This window comes from Eubalaena glacialis, chromosome 11, assembly GCF_028564815.1.
Source record: "Eubalaena glacialis isolate mEubGla1 chromosome 11, mEubGla1.1.hap2.+ XY, whole genome shotgun sequence".
NCBI classification, from domain to species: Eukaryota; Metazoa; Chordata; class Mammalia; order Artiodactyla; family Balaenidae; genus Eubalaena; species Eubalaena glacialis.
Window position 1 is genome coordinate 65041153 of NC_083726.1, and position 22361 is coordinate 65063513.

General features: G+C 43.0%; 1 protein-coding gene across 5 annotated transcripts in view; it reads left to right on the forward strand.

Annotated features, from left to right (window-relative positions):
- The window catches only part of RACGAP1 (Rac GTPase activating protein 1), a 32882-nt gene extending 18374 nt beyond the window's left edge, over positions 1-14508 (forward strand). For all 5 annotated transcript variants that reach the window (XM_061204359.1, XM_061204361.1, XM_061204356.1 and 2 more), the window contains exons 3-17: positions 709-911; positions 1935-2071; positions 3027-3096; positions 4768-4821; positions 5506-5586; positions 6340-6457; positions 6940-7070; positions 7726-7890; positions 9089-9184; positions 9272-9470; positions 10994-11099; positions 11275-11407; positions 11522-11657; positions 13005-13113; positions 13424-14508. In XM_061204359.1, coding sequence (XP_061060342.1) covers positions 709-911; positions 1935-2071; positions 3027-3096; positions 4768-4821; positions 5506-5586; positions 6340-6457; positions 6940-7070; positions 7726-7890; positions 9089-9184; positions 9272-9470; positions 10994-11099; positions 11275-11407; positions 11522-11657; positions 13005-13113; positions 13424-13499 — 1814 coding nt within the window. In that variant the 3' untranslated portion in view covers positions 13500-14508. The remainder of the gene's footprint in view (positions 1-708; positions 912-1934; positions 2072-3026; positions 3097-4767; positions 4822-5505; positions 5587-6339; positions 6458-6939; positions 7071-7725; positions 7891-9088; positions 9185-9271; positions 9471-10993; positions 11100-11274; positions 11408-11521; positions 11658-13004; positions 13114-13423) is intronic.
- The last annotated feature ends 7853 nt before the right edge of the window (positions 14509-22361 follow it).

Below are 22361 nucleotides of genomic sequence, written 5' to 3' on the forward strand. Positions count from 1 at the left end.
GAAGGGATACTTTCTTTGCAGACATTTGAAAAGAGTCCACGTTCCTCTATCAGTGACTCACCCAAAGCTAGTATGATCTTCTCTTCCTCTGTCTTTCCAACTGGAATGTTTACATACCCTTCAGGGCTGTGTTAAACAGCAAAAGCAAATTGGCTCTTTACTTTCAAATCAGTATTTGTATAATTATATAGCTGAATGCAATTGTAGGCCTAGACATCTGTAATATTAATCTGTATCTACTGGAGCATATTACAGCAGTTACATTTGAATTTGCTGTTTAACGCCTCTCTGGCGCAGCAATGCGTGACTCTAAAGGAGGCTGTTTTTGTTTTATAGCTGTAACTGTCCTGGTGGGTGACAGCTGCCCCAAAGGTATCCCCTTTCATTGCCTTCTGTTCAGGAGCTTTCACTGTTAGTGTTACATCTGGAGCCAGGTGACTAATGACTTACTTATTCCATAGCAGATGCCACTGGCTAAGCCAAAAGTAACTGGCCTATTGAAATAGGAATTGCTCCCCACAAAGCTCTCATCCAGAGTGATGAACATATATCCAGGATCTACTCCTGGTTATTTTCAGATGGATTTGCCCATAGTTCAGCTGGTCCCTTAATTATGCATTTGGAGTAAAACTAACCAGAGGACTCATTTATTAGAGCATTTATACTCTGTTTGGTGCTTGAATTATTAAAGTTTCCCCCTTTTCTTAGAATTTATCCAGTTGGCAAAGGACTTTGAAGATTTCCGTAAAAAGTGGCAGAGAACAGATCACGAGCTGGGCAAATACAAGGATCTTTTGATGAAAGTAGAGACTGAGCGTAGTGCTCTGGATGTTAAGCTGAAGCATGCACGCAATCAGGTGGATGTAGAGATCAAACGGAGACAGCGAGCTGAGGCTGACTGTGAAAAGCTGGTGTGTATTGTTTTTTATGCTACAGCTGTGACAGTGGGGACGGGGGAAGATCAACGTATAATGTTTCCACTTGCCCAGATATACCCAGTTTCTTCTTCTGCATTAAAGAACTAAAAGCCGTTTGCCTATGATTGGAGCTGAAATTGCAGCCAAGGAATCCTATTCTTCATAGGCTGAAATTTAAATTAAAAAAATTTTTTCTCCTTTAGACCTGAAACTTTTACTTAATAGACAGATTTCAAATGAGAATTTAAAGAATTAAAATTAGGGGGAAAGGCAGAGAAATCCTAGCATATTTGATCTGTCTCATTGTTGATTATAAGTGCTACCTAGAACATCCTCATATAAGATATCAATAGCTAGTACTTTGTCATTGATATAGGCAGGACAACTCTTAAGTCTTTCCTTCATAACTGCTCTTAATTTAGGGTAAAGGGATAGATGTATTCAACCAATGTGAACACTAGAACATAGAGCACTATCATTCTGATGTACCAGGGTGGGTCATGGTACAAAGGCAAGCCTTTGCTAGGAGGGACTAATTCATCTTGGTACAGTGTTAGATGCCTCAGTCAGCTCAAATTGTCTGGTTCCAGTGCATCACAGCTTTATATCCATTTTAATGCATTTTGCTCCACCATTTAGAAAGGTGGGTGGCTGCTTTGATCTGTAGAAGAAGCCAATAATTGTCCTAATTAGATGACACTAAAGTGTTTTTGCTACGTGAAATCTATTTTGGGACTCTCATTTTGCAGTACTGTCTTCTCTTGGATTAGCGGTTTGATCCAAAAGTCCTGTAGCAGAAACCCCACTATTCTAGATGGAGTTCATTTTACCAGTCAGAAATCGGAGACACAACCTGGGCTTGATGTGAATTAATATGCTATTGGTGTAGCAGCCTTCCTGAAGGCTCATTTGCATAATGCTGTATTTTAATGTCTTCTGGTCTGCCTGTCCCATAAATTTGAGGTGAAGCTTTCTCCCCTGGTTAGTTAGGGTGTTTTACTCTGCTTTGGTCTGTAGGAAAGACAGATTCAGCTGATTCGAGAGATGCTCATGTGTGACACATCTGGCAGCATTCAACTAAGCGAGGAGCAAAGATCAGCTCTGGCTTTTCTCAACAGAGGCCAACCATCCAGCGGCAATGCTGGGAACAAAAGGTGGGGGAACTGCATCTGTTGTTATCTGATCATAAGCAACACAGCTGTCATAAGTTCTTGTTATCTAAACTCTTAGATATACTGCTTCTGGAATGTGTGCTGAATAAAGCAGAAAAAGACTTTGGAGGAAGGGTGTGTGGGAAATAAAGGCGCAGAGGCCTCCCTCTATATTTTATTTTTTTATTTTTCCTTAGGATGTTTCATCATGGGTAAAATTTGATGTTGATGCTGAATTGCACATCAATAACTAATCTTGCACATTGCTAAGAAACCTAAAGGTGGAAGTGGCAGTTCAGCAGTACTTCCAGTGTTTACTCTCTAGAGAGCTCTCGTAGCTCTTCTGGTTTAGAAGGGCCTTCTGTGAGCCAAGACCAGACAATAATTTTGGTTCCACTGCATCGCTATTTAGAATAGTCTCAACCAGGCTTTCAATTTAACACCCCCAATACAATACGTAGGGAAAGGTCAGCACTCTTTTAGAGATATTTATTTTGTTGCCTGATTGTTTTATGGGGAATCTTTATAACTAACAAGATGTACAGGCTTCATTTCTTAAAAAGCTAATGCTGGGTAATACTCTGTCTTGTAGAAAGCAACCACAATTGGGATCAAATTAAACTTCACTCTTCTGCCTTGTGAATTTTTAGTAGCCTGTAGTACAGACTCAGCAGGGAATAGCACCCATACCCCTGACTGTAACTTTCAACTTCTGTTATAAGGCCTTAGCTGAAAATAGCAGCTGTGCTGCATGTGTGCTCCTGCACACATGCACATAGTCCCCCATGAAAACCATAAAAAGCAACCCACCACAGCTAGGGTTTGAGCTTGTAGTTATCTCCACAGGGAAGATGCTACTGTGAAATTGCTGATGTTACCTGACAAGTGTGACTTGTTCTGGTGTTGGTGGATTTTACTTTCCAGTCTTGTTTCTAACACTACTGTTTCACTCATTTAGACTGTCAACCATTGATGAATCTGGTTCCATTTTATCGGATATCAGCTTTGACAAGACTGATGAATCGCTGGTAATGAACACTTGATTTCTGAGAGTTATCTATTTTTCTTAACCCTGCTCCCTCAGGAACCTCTCTCCTGTCCTCTCTTCTGAAATTCCCTTATTACTATTTTATTAGTTGATATGTTATAGATACTGACTAGCATTTAAAAATATAAATATAAGCTGTAAGAGACTGGCTTATATATTTAATTTTGGAAGTGAGAATATAGAATTTAGGATTTGGCATGAGGTTAAATTTATTTAACGGATCTGTGAACTGCCTGTATTAATTGATTACTACATCTTGACTTACTAAAACCCCAGCTAGCAAAAAAAAAAAAAATAATAATTAGCAAGACTCTATCCAGCCAGGGTTTATTTGCTGCTCTTGGGGAGAATAGACTTGTGCCTTATTTCTAAATTAAATTGGTTCTTGAGGAAAACTTAGACATACTTCACAATTAGAAGGAAACCAGTGCCCTGAAACTTCAGCCAGAAGACTGATGAAAGTTTCCAGGCACTAGATAATGCTTTGATGAACAGTGGTTCACCTGTCTAAGCTCTTTGTTACCCTGCTTTTGTGGGGCAGAACCCTTCTTGTAACTTATGGTGGTGTTTCTCCATAAAAGGTCATCTCCTGATATTTCAATCTTTGATGTTCCAGAGACTTGTAGTTTATTGGTTTATGTATCTCTCCTGTTTTACTGGCTGAAAGCTAGCAAACAAAACAGTAAATCAGGAGGTTATTAGTAGTTGGTTTTCTGATGATAGCAAAATAAATGACGACTACTTGTTACATAGGCAGGGTTTTATGTCCAAATTGTCAGAGTTTGACTGGGGAAATAATTGCCATTTTGTAGATATTAGTATTAGGTATCACCTTTTTGAAATAAGGAATGACATAGTCTGGGATATGTAATAAAACTAGAATATACTACTAGCTGATTTTAGAGCTAGACCTATGATGTGGTATCTGTTGTAACTGAAGCTGAATCAAACAACCAGTAGCTAAATTACTTGACCATAAATTGGAGACGTTAAATTTATTTAGCTAAGCTATATACGACTGTTTTTGGATTTTGTGTTTTCAGGGATTATCAGGATCAGGAGGTCATAGGTAGCTACTAAAAATGAATGCAAATGGTTAAAATGAATGAAGTGAAACTAGACCACAGTGAAAGACAAATGATTCTTCAGTGTCCACATGAATGTCTTTTTTAGGGCCCAAGGAGGAGGGATGATTGAGAGATGTAAAACCTAAACTAGAACTTTTAAAGTGGCTACATTGTACAGAACATCTGATTAGATGATAGCAATCCCTTAAGAGTAAGGCTCACATCTAATGCCAGCAGTATAGTGCCCAACATTCTGTAAGTTCTAAAACTAATTACAAAAATAATCAGAAATAAAGGACCGGGCTGAAGATAATCACGACAGAAGTTGATTCTTTCACCTTTTCTTGCCTCTGTGGTATTGATTCCTGATTCTATTATAATAGATTCAATTTTGGAAAGAAAGCATGTTAACTTACTACAGCTCTATAGCTATAACATTTGAGACCCTCCCTTTCTGTCTACCCAAATTGTGAGTTAGGTACTCTGACTCAAGAGGCCTTTAAAATTCTCTGTAAATTTATTTGTACAGCGTTTAGGGGAGGACTAACCAAAGAAAGAAATTAACACAGTGTAATTGTCAACAGGATTGGGATTCTTCTTTGGTAAAGACTTTTAAACTGAAGAAGAGAGAAAAGAGGGTATGTATGGTTTTGTTTAGTTTTGGGGGTTTTTTGTGTTTGTTTTTACAAAGTAACAATAAAAGAGTTTTCTCCAAAAATGTTGCCATTGTACTGCATTCCTGACATGTTGCTCTAGCTGTTGTTAAACATAGATTACAAGATAATCCATGTTGCGGGGGCAGTAATTGATGTTCCTTGATGTCCTAACTCAGGACAGGATCCTGTCCTGTTTCACTCTTCTGGGCTGCTCTCAGTTCATTCATGGAGAGTAAAAGGATATATTTAAGTTTGTTTGAGTTGTCATATGAGTTTTTATGCAGGACTTTTGTGCTCTAATATAAGCTTCAGATGAAATGTGTGTATAATGGGATATACAGAGATCTATCTTTGTGCTTGTTTAGGGTCCTTAATATGTTTCCAAAGACTTCATGTCCTTAGATAGGATTACACTCTACTTTTTCTGGTGCTGTCATCTAAATTTTTCCAAAGCTTGCTTGTTTCTTCTAGGGCACTGAGGGCATTTTTGTGTTGGTACAACTTAAGCTTCATGTGGAAATAGGCAGTGAGAGAGTGCACATTGTTATTTCCTGCAGTCCTGGTACCTAGGACTTGCATCCAAGTTATCCAATGGAATAATTTTATCTTTTGTGCTTCAGATCTTCTATTTGGCACTAAAGTTCTTGGTTTTTGCCCCATCTCTAGCGCTCTAGTAGCCGACAGTTCATTGATGGTCCCCCCGGACCTGTAAAGAAAACTCGTTCCATTGGCTCCACAGCAGACCAGGTAAGAATAGCCAGGCCAGGGCCTCCCTGGTGGCACAGTGGTTAAGAATCTCTCAGTGGTTAAGAACCCTGGGACACGGGTTCAAACCCTAGTCTGGGAAGATCCCACATGCAGCAGAGCAGCTAAGCCCCTGTGCCACAACTACTGAGCCTATGCTCTAGAGCCCGCGAGCCACAACTGCTGAGCCCGAGTGCCACAATTAGTGAAGCCCGCGCGCCTAGAGCCCGTGCTTCGCAACAAGAGAAGCTACCGCAATGAGAAGCCCACGCATTGTGACAAAGAGTAGCCCCCGCTCGCCGTAACTAGAGAAAGCTTGTGCGCAGCAACGAAGACCCAGCGCAGCCATAAATAAATAAATAAATAAATAAATAAAAGAATAGCCAGGCCAAGAGAATTGTGGTCTTGAACACATCAAAGTTTAGCGGCCCCAAGCATTAAAAATCCCAAGTCAACATTGCAGTGTTATTTTGAGAGAGATGTTCAGTGAAAGTTTTTCTGTGTAATAGGATCCTTATCATCCATATGAATAGAGTAGTAAACAGCTGTCAGCTTTATGTGTGGTTCTTAGTTGCTTGTATGTATGTTCCTGTGACCTGTATTTCTATTTGAAAGTATGAGATTTCAACTTTAAGAGTGTTTGGGGCTGGGGGCTTAAGTCCTGACCGAGACTCAGGTATTTTTTAACTATTCCAAAACACCTATAGTAGAGGGGAAATTAGATTTATCCTTCCCTCATTACAACCTTTGTTTCAGGGAAATGAATCCATAGTTGCAAAAACTACAGTGACTGTTCCCAATGATGGCGGGCCCATTGAAGCTGTGTCCACTATTGAGACTGTGCCATATTGGACCAGGAGCCGAAGGAAAACAGGTCCGCTGGGTTTGTGGCTGAATTGCCTGTGTAAAACAACTGGTAAAATCTGAGGAGAATTGGTTTCTTAGAACCCTCATGGCAGGGGTTGGATGTTTTGGGTAGTTTCTTACTGCTGCTTACTGAGGGCCACAGCACTGTTTGTGTCATGCCCTGCCTTTGGCTTGCTAACCTGGCCTACACCACTATATAACTTGTTTCTCTGGAAACAGTTTTTTGAATAGCCATTGTACTCACTTCTGATTATTGTTACAGATTACTGGTTATCTACCAGTTATATTAAAATTGGGGTAAAAATCCAGAAGGGGGAATTCCCTGGGGGTCCAGTGGTTAGGACTCTGTGCTTTCTGCCGAGGGCCCGGGTTCAATCCCTGGTCGGGGAACTGAGATGCCACAAGCCATGCAGCGCAACAAAAAGAAAAAAAAAATTCAGAAGGAACAAAATACCTAAGACACAAAGCTTAGAGTTGCCTGCTTTCTAGGTTCTTTACAGCCTTGGAACAGTGACTCCACCTTGAGCAGCAGGCAGCCGGAGCCAAAAACCGACACAGACGGCTCCAACACTCCACAAAGCAATGGTGGGATGCGCCTGCATGACTTTGTCTCTAAGACGGTAAATCTGGGATTGCTGCTGCTCTTGGGCACATCTACTTTTTTAATTGTGGGAGTAATATTTACTAGCAACAAATTTAAATACTTTAGTGTTATAAAGTTAAATGTCGAATTTCCTTCCTCCTTCTTATCCCGCTTTCCAGGGTTACAGAGGGTGTGTATCTTTCCATTCTGTGAGTAATATTAAATTAAAAGAAAGCAACTTTTCAGAAGCAGTTGTTGCTTTTTAGTGATGTGTATTTACATTTCATGCTTGAACATGGCACGTTTTAACTTTGTCCCACTTGATTTACTCATAAAAACCCAAGCAAACTGACTGAGGCTAAGAGGAATTAACTGACTTGCTTGAGCCACAGGATAATAAGTAGCAAAGTTAACATGGGGGTTTTCTGACTCCTTACCAACAAATTCTTTCCACTACTGTACAATGATCCCTTGCAGCTGGATGCCCTTATGCAAGTTACTTAGCCTCCTTTTGCTTCTGTTTCCTTATCTTAAAAAAACAAAACCTATTCTATAGGATTATTGTGAGAATTACACAAGTAAATATGTGTAAAGGGATGAGGAAGTTGTTTGGCACATGCTAAGTGCTTAATAAACATCGGTTGATATGATGATAATTTTCTAATTCATACCACTTCCTGTTTCATCCTCAGGTTATTAAACCCGAATCTTGTGTACCATGTGGAAAGCGAATAAAATTTGGCAAGCTGTCTCTGAAGTGTCGAGACTGTCGTGTGGTCTCTCATCCAGAATGTCGGGACCGCTGTCCCCTTCCCTGCATTCCTACCCTGATAGGGACACCTGTCAAGATCGGAGAAGTATGTATGACCTGTGGGAGCCATCATTGTGTTATGGCTTCTTTAGCTTTTAAAAGCTGAAGGTCATTTTTTTCAAAAATTAATGATGCCACATATATTTTTTCCCACAAATAATGAATAGAAATTATAAAATGTTAACCTGCAGCAGAATCCTGTTTGGGTTTGTCTGTCTGTTTAGTAACCTTTCTAAACCAAATTCCTCTTCCTTTTCCTCCCCTCCCTTCCCCTTTCTCTCTCCCTCCCTTTCCTTGTTTTCATCCTTTTTTCCTTCTCCCTTCCCTCCCCCCTTCCTTTCCTCCTCCTCCTCCTTCCCCTCCCCATCCCATCCAATTTTGTAAAATTTCAAACATATACAAAAGTAGAGAGATTAGTATAACTAACACTAGCTCCTATCACTCAACTTCCACGATCACTGATTCGTGTCCAGTCTTGATTTATTAATACCCCCATCTCCTCCTCCTCACCCTGTTCAGTGAATTATTTTGAAGCAAATCCCAGCCATCATGAAATTTCATCTTTGAATATTCTTTCTCTTATGTTAGAGATATTCCATACTATGCTCTTAAGATTAGATTATTTCTAAAGTTTGATTCATTAAGAAATTATTGTTACAAGCAACATTAGCAAGAATCAAAACAAAATGACTATGCTGCTACCCAGCCTCCAGCAAATCAAAGGTTACTTTTCTTTAGAGTTCTTATCCATGCATGTAATTTTTTACAAATTTTCTGTATTCTAATACAGAACCATGGAGTTCTCTCCTACAGATAGGTTTGTGTCATGATCAACTGTGAGTTAGTTGTGTTAAATAATTTTTCTTACTAAGAATAATTACAGTATAGAAAAGGTTTTCTTTTTTAGAGTAATAAATTAGTTTATATTATACTCCATACCTGTGATCTCATTATTGCTTTCTTTCTGATGCCCTTGACTATAAGAGGAGCAGGGACAGAGTTGTAGCTAGTGGTCTTTTATTACTTGTTCATGCAAAAGTGTGGTATATGTGACCATAAATCAGACCTGGTGTGGAGGTAGGAAAATAATTGAGTCTTTGTTTTAATACATGCTTTGGGAAGAGGAATTTAAAAGTAAACATGATGTCCCAGCCTGAATATTAGTCTGGGGATGGCTCTTTCCATTGGTCTTCATCTGCTGGTCTAAGTGGTGTAAATACTAATTTTAAACTCGCCTTTTTCAGGGAATGCTGGCAGATTATGTGTCCCAGACTTCTCCAATGATCCCTTCAATTGTTGTCCACTGTGTAAATGAGATTGAGCAGAGAGGGCTGACCGAGGTAAGAGTCCACCCTTGGAGAGGGTGAATTTGTTACTTGTGTCAGTAATTAAGAGTTTTTTAACTGAAAGTGTCATCTTGATAATAGACAGGCCTGTATCGGATCTCAGGCTGTGACCGGACAGTAAAAGAGCTGAAAGAGAAATTCCTCAGAGTGAAAACTGTACCCCTCCTCAGCAAAGTGGATGACATCCATGCTATCTGTAGCCTCCTGAAAGACTTCCTTCGAAACCTCAAAGAACCCCTTCTGACCTTTCGGCTAAACAAGACCTTTATGGAAGCAGCAGGTAAGGGCAGATCTTAATACTTAAACGTGGGACTTCCCTGGTAGTCCAGTGGTTAAGATTCCGCACTCCCAATGCAGGGGGCCTGGGTTCGATTCCTGGTCAGGGAACTAGATCCCACATGCTGCAACTGAAAGATTCCGCGTGCCGCAACGAAGATCCTGCACCCAGCAGCCGCAGCTAAGACCCGGTGCAGCCAAATAAATTTAAAAAAACAAACAAAAAAAACCCTTAAATGTGAGTCCCACGGGGGCAGGAATTTTTGACTTTTCTGTTTCCTGTTTTATCCCCTGCCTGGTACAGTGCCTGAAACATAGCAGATGCTCAAATACTTTGATGGATGAATAACTATATCCATGTTCCCTACGCCTATCTCCTCTTCCTGTCTAAACTGTATAGGGTCCTAACAGGTTTTTTTGTTGTTGCTTTGTGTTGTTTTTTTGGTCAAGTTTTAGGTTGTCCTTTTGAACTTGGAGCCATCTTTGATTTTTTTACCTCATGCCCAACATCTAATCCATTGGCAAATCATGTCAACAAAGGCCCTGTAAATATATCTTAAATTTAAAATGTGTCACTCCTATTATTATCTCGACCTCTCTTACCCTGGAGTGATGTAAGAACCTACTGGTTTTCCTGTTTCTACTCTTGCCCTCTACAGTATAATCTTCACACAGAAGCTAGAGTGGTCCTTTTAAAATTTAAGTTAGGTAATGTCCCTTCTGTCCTCAGTATTCTCCAAAGTCTTCCCAAAAGTCTCAGAATAAAATCCACAGTCCTTAACAGGCCCCAAAGACCCCACATGATTTGGGTCCTGGCAACATCATTTCGTTCAACACCCTTCCCCTCCTTTCTTCTTTTCTAGTTACACTGGAATTCTTGCAGTTCTTAGAACATAACCAAGCTTACTTCCATCGAGGCCATCATGTTTGTTGTCTCAGCCTGGAGTGATTTGCATGATTTGCTCCTTTATTTCCTTTCGGGTTTCTTTTTGGATAGCTTGTCCTCAGAAACACCTTTCCTGACCACCTTGTCAGAAAGAACAGCTACCATTACTTTCTAGTTTCTTGCCTACCTTACTATTTATTATATGTATCACTGCCTGATAGGTATTTGCTTTTTGACTGACTCCTCTGGTAGCATGAGGCAAGGTCTTTTGTTTGGTTCTGCTTGATCCTGAGCACTTAGAACAGTGCCTGGCACATAGTAGGCTCTTAACATGTTTTGTGAACGAATACCTTCTTAATAATTGTAGTCACTGCACTTATATGTCTGCATTCCTGGAAACATGAGTTTCCAGCTGCTTTCCCTAACTTGCAAGAGCTGGTTTTTTAAGAGTTCTGATTTCTAATATTGAGCTGTTGGCCAGTATCCTGCTTGTTAATGAAACTAGAGTCTGATGCAGTCATGAACTTAATCAGAAGTTTCAGAAGCTTACTGTATAGATGAGACTTTGTGATCAATATCTTGGAAGCCCGCTGTCAAAGGAAAGAAGTCTAGGCCTCTTGGTACTTTCTTTTCATTTATAGAAATCACAGATGAGGACAACAGCATAGCTGCCATGTACCAGGCTGTTGGTGAACTGCCCCAGGCCAACAGAGACACATTAGCTTTCCTCATGATTCACTTGCAGAGGTGAGTAGAGCAGAAATTTGTCTCTGGGAGTCAGGGAATTTTGCCAAGGGGAAGAGAATGGGGTTGGGTGTTAGGGAGGGAATGTGAGGGGTGAATTGCTTTCCTATAGATCTTATATTTTGGTATGCTTTTAAGCAGAGGGACAAGTCTTCTAATTTAATGCTCTTTTACTTAGAGTGGCTCAGAGCCCAAGCACTAAAATGGATGTTGCAAATCTGGCTAAAGTCTTTGGCCCTACAATAGTTGCCCATGCTGTGCCCAATCCAGATCCAGTGATAATGTTACAGGACATCAAGCGTCAACCCAAGGTAAACAAGCATGTATGTCTATATACATGAACTTGTGTAACATAACAGGAGAGAATGGTGAGAGGTAAAAGCCCTGAGCATTGGAAGTTTGCTAACATATTTGGTGGCATTTAGGTGGTAGAGCGCCTGCTTTCACTACCCCTGGAATACTGGAGTCAGTTCATGATGGTGGAACAAGAGAACATTGACCCCATGCATGTCATCGAAAACTCAAATGCCTTTTCAACACCACAGACCCCAGATGTTAAAGGTAAGGTAAGGCCTAAGGTGTGCTTTTTAAAGGGCCTGACTCCCTCTCTGGTTTTTGTTCGGGTGCCCTCTCCTTGCCTTTGCTAGAGCTGTTTGAAATGTATATTCTTCAATAAAATTAAAATAATTTTGAGAATTCTAACATTAAAGAAAAATTTGTACAGTTCCATCCTAATTTTTTTTCACTTTTCCATATTCTCCTTTCTTTACCCATATGGATATTTTTTAAAAATATATATAGAATAATTTAGATATAATTATTTCTTATTTTACTTAGCATTTTGTGAGAACTTTCTCTGTTACTGTATGATCTTATTTATCATTTTTATGGTTGTAAACTAGAATTTGCTTAAATATTCTATTAGGTATTGATGTTGTTTTTCAACTTTTCATAATTACATATAGTGATGCCATCAACATTATATGTATATACCTTTTTTTTTCCCTAATGATAAATTCCCAGGAGTGGGAATTACTGAATTAAAGGTTTTAAACATTTTTATTTCTTGGTATGTTTTACCAACTTGATTTCTCTCTTTCTTTTTTTAATATAGATTTTTAAAATTTATTTATTTATTTATTTATTTGTTTAACTTATGACTGCATTGGGTCTTCGTTGCTGTGCGCGGGCTTTCTTTTGTTGTGGCAAGCGTGGGCTACTCTTCGTTGCGGTGCATGGGCTTCTCATTGCGATGGGTTTCCTTGTTGGGGAGCACGGGCTCTAGGCGCATGGGCTTCAGTAGCTGTGGTGCACAGGCTTCGGTAGTTGTGGCTCGCGGGCTCTAGAGCGCAGGCTCAGCAGTTGTGGTGCACAGGCTTGGTTGCTCCGCGGTATGTGGGATCTTCGCGGACCAGGGCTCGAACCCGTGTCCCCTGCATTGGCAGGTGGATTCTTAACCATCGTGCCACCAGGGAAGCCCCAACTTGATTTTTTAAGGGCTTTTGCCAGTTTGTACTGCCACCAAAAATATATGAGGCTGGTTTCATTCCAACTTCACTGGCTTCGGAGACCTGTTCTTTCATTATTGCAAGTTCCTTTTTAAGGGAGCATATTGTTTTTTCTAGTATAGGAAAAAATCAAATAGATGTTAGATTTGTGAAGTTTGGAGTTTGAGAATGGCTTAATTCAGAAAATGAATGTCAGCTACTCATTGAGCAGTTGCCTGCATAGTTCAAAAAATATACTGGTGTGTTATAAAATGATGACAAAAATGACCTCTGGGACTTTGCTAGGTCTCTAACCTTAGCTCTTAAGTGTTTCACAGGATATTCAGCTTAATACTGGCTGGCTGCAAGAGTGCTTTCTTTTTTCCCTTCCTTTAAAAATATGTCTTACCTTTGATTGAAGTGAGTTTACTGGGGCCTGTGACCACTCCTGAGCATCAGCTCCTCAAGACTCCTTCATCCAGCTCCCTGTCAAAGAGAGTCCGCTCCACCTTCACCAAGAACACTCCCAGGTATGCAAAATTGGTCTACTCAGGAAGTAAACAATGACCGCTTCCTTAGACTTCTTTCCCATCTTGCTGAAGCTTACTGAAAGAAAAATTGAATTAGATCTCAGCTAGCAGCTCGACTTTAAAAGCCCCTTTTTAAAAAGGGTCTGAAGGTCTTTACTGTTTCCTCTCCCTCATCTCAGGTGACAAATAATAGCTTACAGAGTAGTTGTTGAGGGTTTCCTACTTTAATTGATTATGTCAAGTAATGTTATAGTTGTTTATTTATCATTTTTTATAGAATACTTTTCCAGTTCATTCTCTTTTTCTTTAGATTTGGGAGCAAAAGCAAGTCTGCCACCAACCTAGGACGACAAGGCAACTTTTTTGCTTCTCCAATGCTCAAATGAAGTCACGTCTCCTGTTACTTGCCAGCGTTTACTGACTGCAAGGAAGGGCGCACCTGTACTCTCTGCTCTGCAGCCTCCTGTACTCATTACTACTTTTAGCATTCTCCAGGCTTTTAATCAAGTTTAATTGTGCATGGGGGCTTTATGAAAACTATATATATCTCCTTCTCCTTCTCCTCAAGTAGTGTAATATCAACACCTTGTGCTGTCATTGGGAGCTTTTAGATGGGAGATCTTTACAGGGGTAGAAGTGGGGTATGAAATTCATTGTGATTCTTTTGGGGGCTGGGGGTACGTCCCTTTGGCTTAAAGCCAAATTCTCTCATGTAATGACCTTTCTCTGGTGTAATTTCCATGAGACTGGTGGAAGCCCTACCTCTTTGGTAAGACTGACTTGTCTCAGGGTGGGGAGTGGGAGGGCAGGGTAAAGAAAGGTTTTGACAGAAGATTTAGGATGGCTCCTTCGAGAACTTGGAGATTGCCCTTCCCCCATTATGAACTGAGCTATAACACGGAGCCTTCATAGAAATGGGGTATGGTGAGGACTGAATTAATAATGGGAGTGTGCTTAGCTTTAATTTGGATTGATTAGGTTTAATAGTGTTAAGTGGTACAACCTTGTAAAAGTGATACTACAATTTATATTTATTTCTAATGGGCCTCTGGCTGGACTTTGGGTTTGGTTGGGCTCAAAGCCAGTTTGTTCTTAAGTTGAATTCATTCTGATGCTTGACACCCCCCACCCCCTTGTCCATTTAGAAGTCCTGCTTCTAAAGGTCAGTGTACCATCTATTTGGTACCCAACTAACAAGAGTAGGCTATAAGGGAGGATTGTCAGTATTTTGAGTGGCAAGAAAAGCCACAGTCATTTTGTCTTTGCACTTTGGATACTGAAATCTTCCTGTGTAACATAGCTACATCTAGATAAATATGAGCTTTTTCTTCTATTAAAATTATTTTCAATGTCTATCAAAATGCTTTCTTTTAGAGAATGTTTCTGACCCATAGTGGCCTGTAAAACATGTATTTGGAATAATATTTGGAAAAAAGTAAATAGTTTTTTCAAAATGAATGTGAGGTTGGTTTTCTTGCCCTGGAAGTTAACCTTAAATTCCTTTTTTTAGGAAATATTTTTCCTCAAAGTGTCCTGAGTCTATCATTCATTTCTCCCCTCCCCCATCACCACCTTCTCCCAACTTCACCACCACAAGGAGTTTGTTTCTTCGTTTCAGTCTCTTTCATTGTCCAAATTGAAGTCCTAGATTTTTCCTGACTCTTACCCTCTTGTTTGAAGAAACGACTTTAAACAAAAAACAAACTTTTTAAACAAGTCTTTAGGGACCAGAATGGTGCAGAAAAACAACAACAGCAACAACCCAAACGATTCTGTCTGGCTCACTGCCTGGAACATCCTTCACTGCTGGAAGTGACTCTGGAGTGAGCTGGGATGATTAACTGAGGGCACCTGCACTTGGAACTCTGAAGCTGGTGAACAGAATGTATCTGATATTGAACGTAAACAGTGGCAGGCTTAATAGAGGAGAGAGGAGGCAACCTACTGGCTTTTTTCCCAGGAGGTGGCAGCTCTCGCAGCAGGGCCCATCTGCCTCAGCAAATTAACAGAAGATGGGTCCTGTCTCCCCTTACCCCCCTTTACACACACACACACAGGCCTGTTACATTTTGTTGATTTTTTTAACTTTGTTCTAGATGCCATCTCCTTTCTTATGTCTCTGCAAGCCTAGTGTTGGCCTGGCTCCATATTTGCTGTTCTGTGGTATCTCCCCAAGGTGCATTTTAAGTCACTAATGTAGAGGAAGTAAATGGATTGTATAATGTGAGTGAAGGCAAGATGACGCTATGCAGGAACTGATGGCCCATTAACGAAAAAGGAAATGGTCCTGTGTGTCAAATGTTGGCAGCCAGTTGCTCAGTTTTTGGGCTAGGCCAAGAGACCTTAGCCATGAAAATAATTCTGATATCGGCAGAGGGAAATATGTACCAACCTTCAACTTCTTTAACAGTACTTCATGTGGAACAGCTTGAATTTCGAGGGCTTTCTTAATTAAATTGTGCTCCCTTGATGTGAGATCTATGGAAGGGGCTTTGGAGTGGGTGTCACCCTACCTCCTGCTCCTAACCGTTTCTGATGCTGCCTCTTACTCTGTCTTTAATGCAGTTTAGCTTTATTACCCCACTTGCTAATAGCTGGAATATTCACATCTTTAAATCCATTCACCTCCGTCAATGTATGTAAGTCTTCCTAAGTTTGATGGTTATTTAACTGGGCAAGCATTACATGGTTTGATTTAGCAGCAACAATTTGTGTTTATTATTGGTATTCAACGATTTTTTTCTTAAGAAGGTGAATTCTTTGCTTGCAGAAATAGAGGGCAAGAAGGCATCATGTGTTTCCATCAGAGGACTACAAGGATGCTCAATTGATTTACCATGGGGAAAAAAGTCATTTTTGGCTGTGAACTGATGCTGTGGCATTGAAAGGGGTCTTGAGTTCCTAAATTCATGCTTAAGTTATCAGGCAGCACAAAGTGACAAGGAGTGCTGCGTGAGTGCAGTGAGCAGAGATCCCAGGCTTGCTGTTTTTGTTTTATAGGGCTTCTCTGCCCACCTCACGCTTCAGGTAGGTAGACAGACGTACACACACGCATATACGTATGGTATATGGTTTCCTATTGGAAAGCATTTGGGAGACCAACTGCTGTGCCTGGAATACTGACCAGTTTGCTTAATCATGCATCACCTTTTCTTAGATTCTCAGCAGGAGCGGGGAAGGGAGCTGCTGTGGCGTCCAGATCTGAGAAGCAAGGGTGGCAGGCACAGAGTTCAGTGTTCGAGTCGGCACAGCTCACACAGTAGGTTCTCGATCAATGTGCTTTGATGGTAATCTCAGTTGTGACTCAGGCTTCAGCCACTGGTGCGAAAAGCTTTTAAGCATGCAGAGTCAGGGCATGTTAGTCATTGTGCTTTTAGTATAAACGGGGTTTGGAGAGTGGCCACTTAACCTAAGAATTTAGTAATTTAAAAAAAGCTGCTCCCTGTAGCTGGTATATTTTGTAAATAAGTGAAGGTCCCAGGCCAAGAGGTCCTTAACTCGTGTAATTTATTAGACTCTCGTTTTCAGAGTCTGTATTTGTTGATGGTTTCTGTTCACGAAGTCAGGCTGAAGACAGCTTGACGTCACCAAGAATAACCTTGCAGTGTGTGGGAGCCTTGTCCTCTGCAGCCGTGTGGGATGGGAAAGGAGGCCACTTTTCAGGGACACAGAGTTGGAAGCAGGAATTTTTTCCTCTTGTATACTTTCTCCCTCTGTAACTTGCCAGGCTTCATTTAGTTGCACTGTTTTTATACAGCATTACTCTCGCATCTCACATGGCTGGACACCATCTGTGTGTTAGGCTTAGACACATGTAAATGGATATGTAGACTTCTCATAAAGCACTTGCCAGTTAATATCTTCTCTGGTCATCAATGAAGATGGAATTAAGAACTGATTCCCCACAAAGCCTTTAGGAAATATAATATGGTGATTTACAGTATACTGGTTGCTTCCATTTATCATCTTATTTGACCTTGGCACACCCATGTGTGGTGGGCGGGATAGGTGATATGATCCCAATTGATGAAAAATTCAGAGAGGTCATTTGGCTCAAATTCTCATAAACTGTAGTTTAGTTGGGATTAGAACCTGGAGATTACAGCTCCTGCTCTGGAGGTCAGCTGTGGTGCTTGCTACTTCAGACTTCCTCAGCTTCGTGGGGCCTGTTAATATATTATTAGGTATGTAAATAATTCCACGCAGGGCTGTATGTGGATGTGCCTATGTGCTCTCAACAGATGACCCAGAAAGAGCAGGAAGGCCCAGGCTGCTGGGAAAAGCAGTGGGATAGGAGAATGTCTTAACGTTGGGTTGTTGTCTGGTAGGATGGAGGACCTGGGCTTGGTGGCCCGGGGCTGAGCTCTGTGTGGAAGGAGGAGGATGAGCTGGTGGAGGGGGAGCTTGAGGTTGCTCCTGGTGGGAGTCTGTTTTCAGACCACCCGTGAGCGTTTTGTGTGCTCTGAAGCTTAGAGCCAAGAACAGGCAAGTCTCTGAGCGAAAGCCATCAGCCTGCTTTGAGAGACGTGTCAGCGGATTAGCTTATTGGCTTTCCCCCTGAGTGGCATTAGCTCTCACCCCGTCTCATGTTCACCATCTGGCTTTGAGTAAGAAGTCTTCAAGTGATCTCTCTTCAGCAGCCCACTCTGTGCCAGGGCTTTCTGAGGGCTGTTCAGCTTTCTCTCTCATCAACCCCAGGGCCTAGTGCTCTCTGAGAAGAGGAAGCCCGTCTGTTGTGTCCACATATACACACACCTGGGATCCAAACAATACTTGAGACCTCAGAGAAAAAATCAGTTCAAAGGAGAATGAGTGTGTGGTTAGTGGCCTAAAGTCTTGTCAGAACTAACAAGTGGATCTGTCCTTAGGTGAGTTTTAAAAATGGAGTTGTTCTTGCTACAGAGAAAGCTCTTTCTGCCTGTGAGATGATACCAGTTGTCCAGATTTTAGTAGAGTGAACACTATAAAGGGGCTGGGATTTTTCTTCTTTATTGGAAAGCAAAGCCTGTGGGTGGAGGTGCCTAACTGAACCCCCTCCCCTCCTCCCAGGGAGCTGGCTGCTCTCTCCTCCTAGGTTAATATACATCGACTGGGGCTAAATGCCTGATGCTTCTGGACAGAGTCCAGCCCCTCACAGAGCAGCCGCACTGTGGAGATACAGCTGCTGGCATTAAAGGGCTAAGCCCTTTCCAGCTGCTTTGCTTTAATGGGAACTGCCTGCAGTCGGCAGCTTAACGGTGCTGTCTTAGCCCGATTAGGGGGAAATAACTAATCTCGGCATCGTCTCAGGGCACTGGCCTGGAGGCTCAGGGGAAGGTAACCCGGTAGGGTGGGAAGTGGTTGGATAAATGATGTTGGAGTGCTAGGTGATGATATAAAAAATGGCGGTCCCGGCTTTGGCAGGGTTTGTGTTTTGTTTTGCCTCTGTGAGAAAAGTGGGGTTCTCTTCAGTGGACTCCCTGGCGCTGAAGGAGAAGAGATGGCCGCTGTGAGGGGCAGCCTGGGTATTCAAAAGCTGGAATAGCAACAGATGCGCAGAGGAGTTGAGAGCGTACAAGGGCAGTGGTGTCCGTTGGTGTACAATGGCCTTCCATTCCCAAATCTGACTTAAAGAGCCAAGATTTGAAGGAGAAATGATCATTTCCTTGATTGTAAAATGCACTTAAAAATACAATTTAATATCTGAGTATTGAGATGACTTACAATCAGTGGCATATAATGCAGTGCTTTTCTTTCTTAGTGGCTTGTACAATAGCGGTGCATCTTATTATCAACGTTATTTGGGTTGGAAATGTTAGCTGTTCTTAGGAGATAGGCTGTTGGCTAGACCAGATGTGGAGGTGAGGGAAGCTGCTACTTAGCTGTGATCAGAGAAAGATTAAAATGGGGAGTTTCCCCAGGTCTGAGGGAAGCTACAGTGTAGGAAAAGCAAGGCTCAACCCCAGGACGCTTGGCATGAAGAAGCAGACAAGTAATTTGTAGGAGAGGATCAAAATCTGTCCCAATCATGACCCCCAGAGCCCTCACGTGTGACCCCTGAATTGAGGAAGGGGCAAAAGAAGCCATTGTGAATCAGTGAGGCTATGACCAAAATAATAGCACCTTCTGGTGGAGTTCTGAAATCACAGTATAGTACTGAAACATTCAGCGTTCTTTAACACAGAGGTGTTAGATAATCTGTGCAAACCTTTGGCTCACCAAATCCAGAATACCAGAGGTCTTTGCTCACTAGAAACTGGAAGGCCATGGTAGGGCACCAACAAAAAAGGGGACAGATGGTCAAGTTAGGGAACCTGTTGCCTGGAGATGAGATTAAAAATACAATTTTGCTTAAGAAAGTCTTCCTGCTTGGGTAGAGAGAGGTGTTCAAATAACTATGAAGTGATGTGTTCAGTGCCAGGACGGAGGTGGGTGCAGAGTGCTGTGGGAACTCAGAGGAGGGAGGAGCTGGAGGCTTCAGAGAGCCTCAGCGGTGATGACATTAAAGCGGGGTCTCAGCATGAACCGGGCAGCTCGAGAGGCCCGGAAGCACAATCGGGGCTGGGGAAGCACCTCTAGGCTGGTGCTCCATAACCGGACACTGTCCTGGACTGCTGTCCTGGTCTCTCCTCTGACCCGGGGCTGGGCCCTGGCCTGGCTGGGCCTTGTTCCATCTGCCCACGGGGGTGCAGGGGGAGTTATTGGTCCCTGCCTCTGTCTCTGGCCTCCTCCACCCCCAGCTCTGAGAAAAACTGCCCCTTTATCTGACTTAGAGCTCTGAAAAATTTTCATCCTCCCCTTTTCTGCCCATTAACTGCAGCCTATTAATTAGAGTCTTTGGGCTCCCCACTTTCATAAACCCCCTTCACTTACCGTGCCTCCCCTCTGCAGCTTTTACTAAATATGTGACTGCTCCTCAGTGTAGCTGCTCCCCCCGAGAAGTGATTACGTGTCTGTGCAGACCCCCTTCCCCAGCTGCCCAAGTGGTGACCTCTTGGCCGAATGCTTCATCTTGATTAGCCCTGACTTCTCCCCTCCCCCCGTCCCTCCTCCTCTCTCTCTCCTTTACTCAAGCTAAGCCTAGGGTATGGGGAGGAAGTAATCCCTTCTTTAGTAATAGCCTGGCCGTATTAAAAACTGCAGGAGAAACAGCTGAGCTCATTGGCAGAGGGCATGGCAATCTACCATGATGATGGTGAAAACCACCACTGATCGAGAGCTGTGTGTCAGGCGCAGTGCTGAACGCACGCGCCCCATAAGGTTCTTCCAGACGCTTATGAACAGACCCTGTTTTCCAGATGAGGAAAGTGAGGCTCAGGATCCTGAAGTGACTTGCTTAAGTTCATGCAGCTGTATGTTCCTGAGCCTGTATTTAAACTCTTTCAACCCTCTCAACCCCTATTCTATCTTTACATGGTCTTTTTTTTAAAAAACCTTGGTGCACAGAATTCCTTCAGGTCAAAGTGATTTTCTCTGGAAAGTGAAAGTCTCCGGATCGTCATCATGCTCCTCTTTTCCTCTCAGTCCATGGAGCCCGAATGCGTCCCAGAGCCTGGCCCCTCCGTGGAGCCGCCTCCACTGTGCAGTATGGTCCCAGATTAGACCTGTCCTCTTTACACCCGGAGGAGGCAGTGGCGGGGGGGAGCGGAGAGGGGCTTCCTGCCAGCCACTGGGGATGCGACAGCCATGGATGGCTCTGTGCTCCCATCATCTGCTCCTGCTAAGACAATCATCAACATAAAAGGCTAATTGTATTAATCACCAAGGCCCCCGCCCCGGGCCCCCCTCCCTTTCGGGAGAATTATGAATTGCAATTGCAGATGGCTCCGCTGATTGAAGGCAGCGCTCAGCGGGGAGAAGGGCCAGATCAGATTACACACCATTAATTAAAAACTTCCCCTGACAAAAGGGAGGAAGGGAGCGCACACCAAGGGTCGGCCTGGTTGGGTCTCTGCCCTCCCCAGGCTCCCGCCCCCCATCCAGGCTCAGGGGTTGTGCCTGTGAAGAAGCCCCTGGCTGGCACCGCTGAGATCTGCCCCCACCCCCACCCCGAAAGCCAACCCTTCCCACATCCAAGCAGATGGCCGGCTGTCCTATTAAAGGGCTCCAGAGAAGGAGAAGCTAACCTTTGGTTACTATTCCTGTGTCTAACTTTGGATCCTCTTCAGATTCTAACCTAATTCCTCACCTCTCATGAAGCTTGTCTCCTCTTGCTCTAGTCTGTTATGACAGAAAACAGCTTTAAAGAACTATTTGTGAAAATAGCCCCCAGCTTTCTCTTCAGGCAATCACCCTTACCCTCTTGTCCCGGAAGTCCCTGGGACAGAGGTTGCCCAGTCTCCTCTGGTGTAGGGTCAGGGGCTCAAGTGTGACTGTGCACCCTCTTCCCAGCTCCCCTGACCTGCGAGCATAGGCTTCTCAGCTTCTGTCATCTTGGCTCGTTTAGAGCTATGACTCCTGAGTTCTCTTGATCAATTACCACCTCCCCTCCCCAGCCGCCAGCCTCATTCATTCATTCATCAAACTTTTATTGAGCACCCACTGCGTGCTTGGCTCTGGGGATGTGGAGATGATTTGTCTAGGAGATTTAAAGCCTACTGCAGGAGCTCCACTCCCCTGCCCTCTTCAACCTCCTAGTTCCTGCTTCCTTCCTTCCTCTGGCTGCAGTTTGTATAAGCCCCCCTGGAGCTCTATTCTGGAAAATTCTAAGCTGGGAGCTGGGGAGACCTTGGGGGGCTGTGGTACCGAGCTGGGTGACCTTTAGCAAGTCAATCACACACACACACACACACACGTGCGCGCGTGTGCCCAGCTGTCCCTGCTCATAAAAGGGCACAGGAAGCCCTGGGCTCTGAGAGATCATGAAGATGGATGAGTGGGGCCCAGCTTGGAGAGATGTGAGTAGTACTCTGCACTGACGATATTACAGAACACGGCTGCTGTGGCCACGAGCATTTAGGACTCAGCCACTGCACTGTCACAGGCTGGGCCCTGTCCTTGGGAGACTTTGGCAGCCCCTCCCCTATCTCCAGCCCCTTTGCAGACATTGTGGAAAAGGAACTATCTTTTTTGTGCATTTGGCTGCTCTATCGCAGGGTACCATAGTGACGGGCACGATAGAGATGAGAACTGACTTTTATTGGCTTGTCTCTTCATTCCAGGGTCCCTCCCCAGCCTGACTCCTGTTCCCCCAATCACCCCCCACACACACTCACAAAGCTCCCAGGTCAGTAGGCCCAGGAGAGAAGAAGGCAGGGCCTTTGGTAAGT